Source organism: Peromyscus leucopus, chromosome 1, assembly GCF_004664715.2.
Source record: "Peromyscus leucopus breed LL Stock chromosome 1, UCI_PerLeu_2.1, whole genome shotgun sequence".
NCBI lineage: Eukaryota > Metazoa > Chordata > Mammalia > Rodentia > Cricetidae > Peromyscus > Peromyscus leucopus.
In genome coordinates, this window is record NC_051063.1 from 58491469 (window position 1) to 58505409 (window position 13941).

General features: G+C 45.7%; 1 protein-coding gene across 7 annotated transcripts in view; it reads right to left on the reverse strand.

The window, feature by feature from the left end:
* Positions 1-676: 676 nt before the first annotated feature.
* Positions 677-13941, reverse strand: part of Kmt5b (lysine methyltransferase 5B) — a 51907-nt gene continuing 38642 nt past the window's right edge. For 5 of the 7 annotated variants that reach the window (XM_037208568.1, XM_028871642.2, XM_037208574.1 and 2 more), the window contains 2 exons: positions 11275-11471; positions 677-4853 (listed from right to left, as the gene is read on the reverse strand). In XM_037208568.1, the coding sequence (XP_037064463.1) occupies positions 3382-4853; positions 11275-11471 (1669 nt within the window). In that variant the 3' untranslated portion in view covers positions 677-3381. Of the gene's footprint in view, positions 4854-10069; positions 10303-11266; positions 11472-13941 lie in introns of those variants that run through there. The other 2 variants (XM_037208576.1, XM_037208577.1) reach the window with 2 other exon arrangements.

The following is a 13941-nucleotide window of genomic DNA, read 5'->3' on the forward strand; positions in this document are numbered from 1 at the left end:
GTAGAGGGTGGTCATTCGCATAGCTGGCCTTCGGCTGCTCTATTTTCTGAGATCTGCTTCTAGCCAACACCCACATACTCTGGGACACTAGGGAAGGAGGCTGGAGCCTTCTCATGCATGCCAAGAGCTCACTTGCCCTCTTGCAGGGGCCACAACAGTACCAGAGCCGGGCAGTGTCTTTGTACCTCAATCTGGCAGTGGACTGCACACTGGTGAGACAAAGGGAGAAGGGAGTTACAAGGTTTCCCGGCAACTTGGCAAGCTAAGTGGGCTGTGGAAGGGCTCCAATACCGCTGTGGGCAAAGCCCTCATGGGTCTGGGACATTGAAAGCAGCCTTTCTGTGGGGAGCACAGGCTGCCCTCCACTCTGAGGGAGTGAGTCACTGTGCACACATGGCCACCAGAGTTCCTTATTATTTTTTGGTTTTTCAAGACAGGGTTTCTCTGTGTAACAGTCCTGGCAGTCCTGGAACTCGATTTGTAGACCAGGCTGGCCTCGAACTCATAGAGATCTGTCTTCATCTGCCTCCCAAGTCCTGGGATTAAAGGTGTATGTCACCACTGCTTGGCTAGTCACCAGAGTTATAAAGGCTCTCTCCAACTCACAAACTGCTTCCTGTACGTATCTGGTGGAAGACTCACTTTTCTTCTCAAGATACAGTGAACACTGACCAGATCATTTTAATTTCCGAATTTATTAAAATGATTAACCTCAATACTGCAAGTGCATGTACAAAATATTTGTAAAAAATGTTTTTAATGAAACGTTAAAGAACTTACCTCAAATGCTGAAAAAGTCCTTTTTCATTCTTTCAGTACAAGGAATACATTGTATCTCAAAAGTATTACAACTCAGCAAAACAATTTAAAACAGTAATTTGAAAAATGATTGAAAATTGAATACTTTACATATATTTCTAGGATCATTTCCTAATTCTTACAATTGCCAAAAACTTTACCAATCATTGCATAAGCTCAAGCTGAGAGTTTTATTGAGTGTAACCTCTTCCAGACTGGTCAAGAATGTGGGTTCTGGCACCCCCACCGTGAAGTTCTACAGCAGATCGAGAACAGTCCGAGGCCCCTGCCTTGAGAAACGGAAATAAGGTTCCCTAGAAGGCATCAGCAGCGCTGCTGAATGCTTGTGCATACGACTCCTGAGAGGCAGCGACTCCTCACGATGTCACTGCCCTTAGACCCATGGGAAGGAAGGTCGGCCTCCAAAGACGAGGCCACAACAAAACTAAAATAAACATCATAAATAAGTTACTAAAATTAAGCTTAAAAATGGAGAAATGGGAAATGTGTTATTTTGTTACTTTTTTTCCTTAAGATTGAAACTCCTGAAATGGCTATTGTTGGATTTTGAAGAAATGGGAGGATTTAGTCTCTGAGCCTCTCCAAACAGCCCCAGTGAACATGGGAATGAGGTGACCTGCTGCCCTGTGCAGCCTCCTGAGCCCACCTTCAGCTTTCTGGAGGTGGCATGGGGCTCACACTTATGCATAGGGGCTCCATGAGGGCTGGGAGCACCCTAGAAGGTGCTCTGGGTGCCTTGGGACAGGAGGTCCGGAGACACACGACTGCCCTACTTTGTGGCCAGCAAAAGGTTGTGTGTACAGGCACGCAGTCTCCCTCCTGCTTCCAAATGAGAGAGACACTCGAAAGTCAGGCTGCATGGTAACAAGGAGGAGACTGCACAGGACCACTGCAGGGGTTCTACCATGCACAGAAGCAAAGACATCTGAATCCTGGAAACACTCAGGAATCTCACTGTCGTCGTCTCACTGGAACCTACTGGCAACAGTCTTAAGGATCCAAGTGGCCCCAAGCTAAACACTAGTAGATGTCACCAGCAATGTGGAGCACTGAGACACTGTTGGACCTTTCCCTCCCTGTAGGTCCCCTCCGACAGGCTTGTGTCGTTTGGGAACACTGTGTATCGGAAAGAACACATTTCCCAGGAAATAAAGAGACCCACTGGTGTCAAACACCTGCTACAAACTGAGTCTCAAATTCTTTGATTTGTAAAGTAACCCAGAGAAACAAACAAGCCTGGTATTGAACATAAAGCAGTAATCAAAAATTGCTCATTAAGTTACTTAAAATTAATTTCTCTTCTCAAAGTGCTTCAAAAACAAATTAAATCTGACTCCTCTTTTTGTCTGACTGATAATATAATCAAAAAAAAATCTGATATTTTCATAATAAACTAACATAAGCCAAGAACGTCCACTGATGCAGTGCTTACACTATATATTTATAATTTCCTATTTTATTGGCATGAATATTTCTAAACTTAAAAACCTTCCTGGTAAGTTCTTTTAATTTCTTATGACAAAAATTTCTCACAACACACAAATATTTACAACATATACATTGTTTTCAGCTCTTTACATTGAATCCCAAAGACAAATGTTTGTATAGGTTACCACAGAACAAAAGCTGTGACTCATGTTTTTATTTCATAAACTATTATAAGTTAAAGTGAATAGATTTCTTTAATATTCCTTGTAGCATTTTACAAGTGCAACAGAAACTTGAAGACCCAAATTAAGATAGCTGGAGTCCATCAGACAAACGCTGCTTGCTGTTGCCACGCTGTTCACAGCAAAAGTTTGAAAAAATAAGCACCAATCATTCTTGCAAAGAACAATTTTATCTAAAAGGATTGGAAAGTGTTAAATACACGGTCTTTAATTTACATGACAAGCAATAAATAAACTGCTCTGAAAACATCCTGCACACCACCAGCCTCGTACATATAATGTACTGCAATGAGCTGTCACGCAGAAGACTGCATTTTAAGTTAATTTTTTTTCTTCAAAGAAATCAATCCGACTTCCAGCCAATGGTCTCTACAATAATGAAGGCCATGGACAGGACACCTGGGTTGGTGACCAGTGTGAAACCGACACAACTCCAAGGGGGAAATTATCTAGCAAATAAATCAAAAGCCAGAGGTCGTTGCTGGTGATATGAGCGGATGCTGGAAACCCTTCCCACAAGGCTGCTCCGCTCCGCTCCGCCCTAACTACAGCTTAGTCATCTATGGAAGAGGCTGGCCCTTGCTCTTACAGGTGACAACATGGTGTAAGCACATTAGTGTCTGAAGGTCCTGTGTGGAGAGATGCTGTCACCGGACAGTGTGCTGGAGCCTCCTCTGTCTTACAACAGGGCTTTCCCTCCAACTCGGAATTGCACATAAGAAGGCTATTTTAAAAAGTACGATAAAAATCTGCACAAATCAGACTTAAGAGTCGGGATGCTGTACATTTTCTACAGTATTATGCCTACAGGTGAGACCACAGAAGTGCTGCACTGAAGCTGTGGCTGGGATTTTTATTTTCTAGTCTCCCAGGACACCTGAAGAGGGAGAGCTCATGCGTTCAGCCTTAGAGACTGATCTTCTCTTCTTCTTGAAGAAATGTCGATATCTATGGAGTCTTTGCCGACAATTAGCCTCAGCCGCTTCGCGGGAGGAAGAGGGATGAAGTCATCATCGAAGTCGTCCTCGCAGTCCTCCTCCTCCTCTTCCCCCTCAGAAGACGAGGAGTCATCTGTGCTGTCCTCCTCATACTGACTGTAGTCGTCCACCTCCATCTGGGACTCCAGCAGGGAGAGGGGGTCGCTGCAGCACACTCCATTCTCGTGAAGCCCCTCTGCATATGGCCCCCTGCTCTCCTCATCCCGCTTGAGCTGGATCTTGAGCTTGGTAGAGCTGCCACCTGGCCCCGAGCTAACCCCATTACTGAGCTTTGCCACATAGAGGTTGCTGTCGCTCTCATGGTCTTTGCTGAGCTTGATGCTGATTTTTGAGGCGTTGACACCATCACTCTCATGGTCATCTGTCTTGCTGTTGCTGTCATGCCGTCTGCGAAGCGTCAGCTTGGGGATCCCAGAGCTGTTCTCCAGGATCAGCTGTGCATCGTACCTGGTGACCCGCCGCTTCTTTTTACTTTGTGCAGTTCTGAAGCTGTCTTTTGTTGTGAAGCTGTCGGGTGCGACAATGGAACAGCCTACTGGGGAGGGAGCAGAGTCTGTGTAGCTCACAGGCACCCCGACTGTGCCACTGGGCTCACCCTGGTCAGGATGGGGCCCTGGCACATCTGGCAGCCCATCTTCCCCAGGGAAGCCATGCTCCAGACTGCAGCCCTCTGCCTTTGCTAAGTGTTTCATGGGTTTCCCTTGTCGAAATTTCTTCCTGGATGAGCATGGGTCACTCTTGGGACACTCCTGGGAAGCTTCCTCCCTCTCAGGAGCCAGTTCTTCCAGCACCTCTGGGGTCAGCTGCTGGCCACTGTCCGGGCAAGGTTCCAGAATGTCATTTTTATAGCCATCCAAGGGACTTGGTTCAAGCTTGATGTCAGTGGCCTCTTTCAGACCTGTCCTTGTCCTCAGCGAGCGCCGGGTTGTGTAGGTGCAGGGCAGGCTGTCGCCCTGCGAGTGAGCACCTCTCCCAGGGTTCTGCCTGTGTTCTCTGGCAGCATGTCTAGTCAAGCACCCGCCCCCCACTGCAGCGTGGACTGGCCCCTCCAGCTCCTTCTCTTTCTTAATTGGCAAACTTTTATATAGCACAACTTTGGGCTCCTTAAGCACTAAGTTCCCCATCTCCAGCTTCCGTGATGTGCTGCTCTTCTGGTCCAGCCGCTTGCAGTGATTCCTCAGTTTGATCTTGGAAAGTAAAGGCTTTGCCGGCTTTCTTAGTTTCTTTGGTACCCTGGAATTGTTCATGTGCGCTAGCTTAGGTGAGGTAGAGTTGGAAGCAGCTGGGACTCTTGGCATGGACTGCCTAGTCAGTGCTCTGCTCTTGCTGCTCTTTTTCACACCAACTGAAGATTTTCGGTTAGAAGCTGCGAAGTTGAGACAAAACAACAAAAAATTAAATCAGCTCGGTACTGCAATGTGACATGGTTAAACAATCCCCAAAGTAAATCATCAGCCACAAACTGCTGACACACACGTGTGTAAGGCAGTACTCTGGCAGTCTCACCCGCATAGCCTCCCTACATTGCCTCTGTCATGGTTCAAGGCCAAGGGCCCACGCTGCTTCTTCTGGGTATCTCTCATATCAGGGCTTACTGGTCCAGACTAAGTAGTTCTTCTTGAAGGGAAGGTAAATGAAAAATCAGTTTCTACCTTCATTCTGTGTGTGTGTGTGTGTATCATATGTACATCTTGACTGGCCTAGAATTTGATAGACCAGGCTGGCCCTGAACTCTCAGTAATCCTCCTGCCTCTGGCTCTCAAGTGCTGGGGTCATAGCTGTGTGATGCAATACCCAGCTTCTCTCCTGAACTCTTAACCACTATTTAAATTTACCCAAAGTATGCTGAGACACATTCTTTCCAATGGTTTTAAACAGGTCAGATTATAAGGATCATATGTTGGTTTCTCCAATACTCATGCATCAGTAAGGAAGCACACTATCATATGCTGTTTGCTCCCCTCACTCGTTAGGATGAGAAGCTGCAGTTAAGTGACTATTAGCTCAAGAGCTGCATCGCCAGCCCTACAGTGCATCCCTGATGGCAACAAGTAACTAAGGACAACAGATCTAACTTCTTGCCTCCAAAACAGACAGAAAAGCTGTACAACCTTAGGTGACAGCTGAGTGCCTCTCAGGAGGGTCTGTGGCCCAAGGTCATGCTGCCATGGTGGTCTACCCTTACCCTGCTATCTTAATTTTTCTCTACATTTACATCCCCAAGCTGACGCTTCGCAGACGTCATGACAGCAAAAGCAAGACAGATGACATTCGTCAGTTTTTTAATTACTCAATTCTCTCAGTTCCACAGTTAAAAAACAAAACTAGTCAGCAGAAAAGCTGTGGTGACCAAGTGATCAGCACCCTCACAAAGGAGCAGTGTAAAGCTGGAAGAAGCATGGGGCAGCCTTGTTCCTTCTTCCCACACAACAAAACAAGGAGTTAGCAGTACTCTTTAGCAACAGAAAGGTACAAGAATGTATAACAAGCATTCTGAAATGACAATCCACCAGTAGAAGGCTATCTACTTCAGGCACTGGCTTGCCAGCAGCTGCAGGATACCCAAACCAGCAAAGTCCACAGCGATGAGAGCTGCTGAGTGGACCAAGTATCCACCTATCTGTGTGGGTTGCTGCCAAGGATATAACTTATTTCTAGATCTATGTAGTGAGGTCTGGATGGGATTCAAGGCTGGGTGACTTATTGACCTGAAAGTCCTGGAACTGTGCACACTTGCTCTTTCTTACATGTGTGTGTTAAAAAACAGGCATTTGGGGAATACTTTAACAAATGGATGGCTCCGACAAGCCATAAAAACACATTAATGTTCTGTCTGCTTCCAGGCACAACCCAAGAGACTGCACCTCTCCTTGGCTATACTTTCTCAAACAAGGCTTCTTTCAGATCTACTCCAGGCTCTGCAGCCTCTCGTCTTTCATTTTAGGCAATCAACCCACATGATGACTTTCATCAGCACCCCTCTGGAGCCTGGACTCTATCCCTCAGGTGGGATAGCCTCTGCTAGGTGGACCATGGCATAAAACCCAGTGTACACTTTTCTGCCCTTTTCTTTTTTCGTTTCTAGAGACTGGACTAGGTAACCATTTTCATTTCCTCTGGGCATATGCTCATAGTCTTCCTTTGGCCCTGGCAGCCCACCTGTCATTCTTCACACATCTGTCAGCCCAAGCCCTTTGACTATAACTTTCCAGGTGACAGGTTATTACCCGTCCACAGTTACCACCATTCAGACTCTGGCAATTTCCAAGCGTCTAGCCCCTCTCTTCTGGACTACAGATCCAGTCGGCTAACAACTGACCAAGTTGCTCCAGAGCTGACAGGCTTGCACTGCCTCCTAGAGCTCTGGCAGCTTCTCCCTCAGCTCTGCCCGTCACTAGATGTCTACTACCCGCCCACTGCTGAAGCAGGAAGCTCACCATCCTTGACTGTTCTCCCTCAACTGCCTCATACAGTCACTTGCCTGTTCTGCAGCATCCACCCCTGTAGTGTCACTGGAATCCATCTGCTTCTGTTGCACATGCTACTACCTCCCGTCTAGATCATGCATGGTACTTCCCCGTCTCTCATTCCTCCAAAGCCAGAATAACTTGTCCTATCTCATGTCAGTCTGGAACCTAACCTTGTTACTGACCCAGTGCCCCGAGACTAAAGCCTGAAATCTTCAGCTAAGTCACATCCCTTATTCTCTCCCTCTCCTTATTAATCAGAAGCAACAGGCTTTCTGATGAATGCCCCCCACTTGTGGGCATGTGCATGTAAGTCCCTCTGCTGTGGACATGCGTTACCTGGCCAGCACATCCTTTAGGGAGCATCTTCTGACTGGACTCGCTTGGCACCCAAGGCACGCTCTCTCTCGCTCTCTCTCTCTCTCTCTACTTAGTCCTTAATAAGTGTAACCCATTGGCTGAACTCCATTTTAAGGTGATTCTGACTCTGGGTTTTCCCAGCCCACCCCCCTTCCTTAGGCTCCCTGTTGGTAGCAGTGGGAACCACTGACAAAGTGTTTCTTGTGTTTGTGATCTGAACCAAGCACAAAATGAACTGCACTTGATGGCACATTATTTCAGTAGATACTGTCCTTCCTTATGTGTCTGTCATGGTTTGTTTAAAAAGTACCATCTCATCCAAAGTCCAGTGAAAAGGTAAGTTCACTGAGAGAAATGAACAGAGAACTGTGACTGAGTCTCTCGAGTGCCAGGGGCCAATCATGCAGACTTTTAAGCACATTTGTGTGTGGTGGGGGTGGGGGTGGGAATTCAGTGATGGTAAGTCTAGATAGAGGAGGAAGCTGGTGGCCACAATGACAAACTGAGTTAACCACTTCAGAGTGTATTAAGACTCAGGGTCCTGAGATCCATAGAGGCAGGAGTGCCCCTTCTGTCCTTGTTGAAGCTACTCTCTTTTGATCAATAAACCCCAAATGCATAACCTGGATGGTACCTTAGTGGGGTATACATTCCTCCCAACTGCTACATGTTAGGCATTGTGTAAGTCATATGATGACCTAAAGTGGCTCTTACCACACCTATGAAGGAACCAAGCTCACATGAGCTAGTAGATCCCAAATCTCTATCTGCTAAGAAGTGGGCCTTGAGCTTAGTTTCGGCTCTAGACCCTGGACTCCCGATTACTGTAATGCTGCCTATTATGGCTTCAGTCAAACTTAGGAGACACTGTATGGCTACTGACTGTGGTGGTTCCAAGGCGTTGTTTAAACCGTAAGTATGACACTCAGTGTGTACTGTAAAGAAGCAGGACAAAAGAACATCAGTGCCGTCTTAAGCTCTCCAGCTAGGCTGGCAATGCGTGCGAATCAAGTTTGTACAAAGGGCCATGTCTAGGTTAGAATCCAGAGAACCCTCATAGCACTTGAAAGTCTCCTGTTTACCAGGCACAAGTCCCTTGGCCCTGTATGACCTACTGGCAAAGGCCACCTGGAAAGTGATGGGAAGGGTGTGGAAAGGCAGGCCTGGCCAGAGTATCAGTCAGTGAGAGACGGCCGGGCAGGACTGCCTCCATGCCCAGCCAGCTGCTCCGTTAGTCCCCCTCAACTCTTTCTACTGGCCATGGCTGCTGGGTCCTGTACTGGCTTATGATATGAGTAACTGACTGTCAACAGCTATGGGTGCTGCTTGAGTCTTCATGTTTCACACACCTTATCACTAACTGTAGGAGACAGTGAGGCACCAAGGCCTGGAAATCCGGGACCCTCCAAAGGGCACTGGGACTCAGACTGGAGAACTCACTTTAAACATGGGATTTCTTGCTGCCTCTATTCCTGGGTACTAAAGCAGAAAGCCAAGCTGAAGTTCTTGGCCCATCATCTCTCAGGTCTTGTGTCGAGGAAGAGCATTTTTCTCATGCCTAGGTAGCAATGTTGCCTTGTCTGCCTCTCAAAGCAGGACCTCTACCTGCTGCCAAACTGCAAGTGAGGGCAGGGAAAAAGAAGCAGGCAGGGCAGAAGCGATCCCTGGCTACACACTAGGCTCGCTAGCTTTTCCCGGCCTGTTTTGTCTCTCTTCTTTTTACAGGGTGAAGGGGAAGCACAAACACCAGAAAGTACAGCCTTGAAGAAAACATGTCAGAAGGCAAGCGAGGGCCAACATCTGTAAATCCTAACATTTGGAAGGTGAGGCAGGAGGACCTGAGTGTATGGTTTGGACTATCCAGTAAGACCTTGTCTTTTAAAAACAACACAGAATAGGTAAACACCTGAGTTCTATTCCTGGGACCAACATAGTGAGGAGAGGGCCGACTCGTCTTCTGACCTCCATACATGTGCATGGGTGTGCAAGAAACACAGGAGTACTCATATAAACATGACTTAACGCACACTGTGTGGCTGACATGTACATTTCTAGATGCCATCAAAATCCTAAGGCACTGTGGCACCATCTTTATAGCCAGACACAAGAGTGGCAAAGAACACCCAAGCCATGGCTCCTTCTGAACCCTGGGACATGCCTACAGATCACTGGCAGTAAGCTTTGGCTTACTCTAACATTCATGTTGCAAAAAGGCATTCTGAATAACCAACCACCCAACACAAGCAGCCACTAGCAAGGGTGAACTTCCTATTCTAAGATGCGGAGACGACAGCTCAAAGGTGCTATGCATTCTCTCTGCCCTTGAGAAAAAACTGGGTCAAAGTCAGCTCTGCAGTGACGCTGCACCTGTCTTGGAACTGAGGCATAGGCTCTCCAGGAGGGTCCAGAACCATCTACATTTTGGTACTTCTCCAAAAAACGACTGGATTTAGTAATAAATATTTCCCATGTCGTAACATATTAGACACATAACACCTCCAGAAACTATTTGTATTTAAATACTTAGAAAGTATTTAAGCTAAGTGGTGTACTGAGTTTATAATGTATATTCTAGTGATCACGTTCATCCACAAAAACACAGAAACTCTCTCTTTTCATCAGAGCCATTCTCTGAGGGCAGCTTTGTGGCTGTCTGGATGACAGCATACACCTCAGTGTTTCCATGTAATTTATTTATGAAATGGGCTTCACAAGCCTCCAGTGTCTTCAAGGAAGCAGACTCAAGAAAACAAAGTTCATTACACTGCCTTTATTAATAGCACCAACAGTCAACAGTGAATGAGAGACTAACATCTCCTCTTTGTTCACTCACTTTGGGCCTCAGCTAAGAAGTGTGAACGTGAGCTACACTACTGCTTTTATACTGGAGGTCACACCTGGCCTGGGCTTCAAGTAGCAAGTAGATTCAGATATCCACGTAGTGGCATTTGCCATCATGGAGACACCTTCCCCTTTCTTCAAAATTTTCTGTAAGGGAAGGAAGGAGCACCTGTGGATGGGCTGAAAACGTCTGAAGGCATGGAGAAGATCCTGGAACACCCAGTGCCTGAGGGGGTTCCTAAGTGCTCAGAGTCACTGGACACCAGAGTGCTGGAATAGGCACTCTGGGCAACCAAGGCAAACCATTCTCACAGATGACTCTGGTCGAGACAAGTCAGACAGGAGAACCTGCTGTTGTAGTGGCATCTAGAGAACACTAGTGTTACCCAGATGAAGGACAGCAGCCACAGATGTCCCACACTTCAAGCTCCACAACTGCTGTGTTACCTGTGGCCTATGTGGTGTTTCTTCTCTTCCTTTTGTCTTTGTTTATTCACCACCCCCACCCTCAATTTCTATTAGATAGCCCACCAACATAAAACTGGCAGCTCACAGCTTGCTTCATTCTCCTTTTCATCCGGCTTGCAACCTTCTGTAGTGGACATCACACACCCCACAACACAGCCACATCCAAATACTCCTCTGGCACACTTCTGAGCATAGTGAACCAGGTTGATTCACTTCAAAAAATGCTAAGCAAGGAGTAAAAAGATGGAGGCCTTGAAGCATAAGGAACTCTGAGTCCACCCTGTTCCTAGACTGGCTGGGGAAGGACATGAGCAGCTTGAATAACTAGCCAAGCTCTTGCAGGGCCTAAAACACCATTACAGTATCACTGATGACTTGAAAACATTTTCCTCAAACATGATGGTCCTGAACATATGCTGAATACTTCAACATCCAATTACCAAGTATTCAGAATCACATATAGAGGTTGGCTCTGAATTTGGAGTGGACACAAACTGCTATGGACGGACTCAAAGCGGTTCCAGTGCTCTGCAGTGCAGCTGAAGCCTCAATTCCCAGTTTCTATCAAATTCAGAGCTTCAAAACTACTGAAGCAAGCTTAGTAAGCACTACAGAATGTAACCAGCACCTTATGGAAGCGCCCTTACTTACTTGCATTGTCTTTTTCCTGAGTGGTGTCTGCGTCAGTGTTAGAGCTGACAGACTGACTGTCTGAATTTTTGCTGCTGTCACCTAACTTTTTAAGCCTATTTAAGCGTTTATCTGTTTCTCTGAGTCCATATTTGCTATTGATAACAGGAGCAGGCGCAGGCAGTCCTACTCTGGATTTAAAAGCACCAGTTCCCCGTCTGAAAGAGAAAACAGCAAAGGTCAAACAAATGGAGATTACTTAAAGCAAGCTTGGCTGCTATGAGTACTTGACCACAAGGGCTGAGATGAACTGATGAAACCTTGATCACAGTTAGACACTGCCAGTTCTAGAGCTCACAGGGAGATAGATCCAGCATGCATCTACCAAAACCACTTCAACATTTTTAAAAATTTTATTTTATAGCCGGGCAGTGGTGGCGCACGCCTTTAATCCCAGCACTCGGGAGGCAGAGGCAGGCGGATCTCTGTGAGTTCGAGGCCAGCCTGGGCTACCAAGTGAGTTCCAGGAAAGGTGCAAAGCTACACAAGAGAAACCCTGTCTTGAAAAAAACCAAAAAAAAAAAAATTATTTTATGTGCTTTAGTGTTTTGCCATGGGTTTCAGGTCCCCTTGAACTGCAGTTACAGACAGCTGTGAGCTACTATGTGGGTGCTGGGAATTGAACCTGGGTTTCTGGAAGAGTAGTCAGTGCTCTTAACTGCTGAGCCATCTCTCTAGCACCCCAAAAACCACTTTTAAAACTATACCTACAATGACTGTCTCAATTATTCATTAGCTGCCTGTGGACCTGCATCTGTAGACACACTATGTAGCCAACTCTTCATTTACATTTTTTTCAAGCAAGTAAAACTAAAATACATTACTCATTTTACCTAGCACTGAATTTTCTTGTACCATGTCTGTCTCTGACAGTAAGCTTGCAATGAATACATACTTTGAAAGCTCAGATTTCCATAAAACATGCATGAACGTTTTCAATGTTTTGTGGTAATTAATGTATATGTATGTGCGTGCAAGTGCTTATGATCACGTACATGCTCACACAGGTGCCTAGAGAGGCCAGAAGTGGCATCAGATCCTCTGGAGCTGGAGTTGAGGGTTGTGAGCTGCCTGACATAGGGGCTGGGACTGGAACTTGGGTCCTTTGAAAAGAGCAGTATGTACTCTGCTGCTGAGATGTCTCTTCATTTGCTTTTGACTTGAATCCGGTCATTCAAGCATTTTTGGATTTACTACTTATGTTATCAAGAAGATCTTCAAAACCCTAAAGTTAGGCAGAAACTTTTGTTTTTGAGACAGGATCTCTCTATGTAGACCAGAGCTGGCCTCTAACTCACATGAGATCTGCCTGCCTCTGCCTTTTGTGTGCTGGGATTAAAAGCATGTGTCATCATGCCTGGCTCAGATACTTTTTTGGTAAAGATTTAATTTAATCATGGATGCACATACCCTCAGAGGACAAAAGAGGGAGTCAGTTCCCCTGGAGCAGCAGGAACAGCCAACACGGGTGTTAGGGACTAAACTTGGGTCCTCTGAAGAGCAATAAGTGCTCTTGAACTTTGAGCTGTCTCTCAAGCCCCTAGGCAGATACTTTCCTAATCATTTATATGGTTTTTAAACTTTATTTTGGAGTCTAGCTTATTTTTCCCCAGAAGAACAGGCAGTGCTCATCTCCCATGTGCACTAAGATGTCATACATATTTGCTTGTTTTAGAACTGTTGGCTACTGTCTATTCCTAAGTAATATATCAAGTTTGATCACAATCACTTCATAAATAATCATCTTTCATATCTGTTATGGCAACTCTCCTAATTTTTTTTTTTTAAGACAGGGTCTCATATGCTCTATGTACCAAGAATGACCAGAACTTCTGATCTTCCTGCCGCTCCTTCTGAGTGCTGAGATTACAGGCATGTGCCACCACACCAGCCTCTAATACAACTCTGGGATCTTCCCAGTGTTTCCTGTGCTTTAGACAGCCCTGTATCAACTGGACTACATCCTCAACCTTCCCCTAACCTTTGTTTTTACTGTTGTTTGGTGCTGGGGACTAGGTTTCTTTCATGTTTGTTTTTGAGAGAGAGCTTGCTATCTAGCTTAGGCTTACTTTGAACTTTCTTTCTCCAATGCATCTGCCTCAGTCTCCCAAGTACTGGGATTATAAGAATAAGCTACCATGCCTGGCTTCCCCTAATGTTCTTTAGATTTTTTTCTTGGTTGTCATCAGATATACTATTTTATAAGCTTTAAAATAGTTTGGTCAATTCCAAAAATAAAATGTCAAACAATTTATTATTATGAAAGAATGATATCTACATCTTCACAGATAACATCACAGTTCTTTTTATTCAGATCTTCCTTTGTTTTCTGAGACAGGGTTTCATTGTATAGCCCTGGCTGTCCTGAACTCACTCTGTAGATCAGGCTGGCCTCTAACTCAGAGATCCACCTGCCTCTGCCTCCTGACTGCTGAGACTAAGGGTGTGTGCCACCACCACCGCCCAGCTAACTCAGATCTTTTGAGGCCCTATTATCAGATTTTATCTTCCAAAATTTCCCTAGTGATGTTTGTATAACTTATGTAGAAATTTACTATAATCACCGTGTTTTTCCTTTTGCACACCCTCACAGACCACACTTATTGTTTTCTCCTGAGTACTTATGTA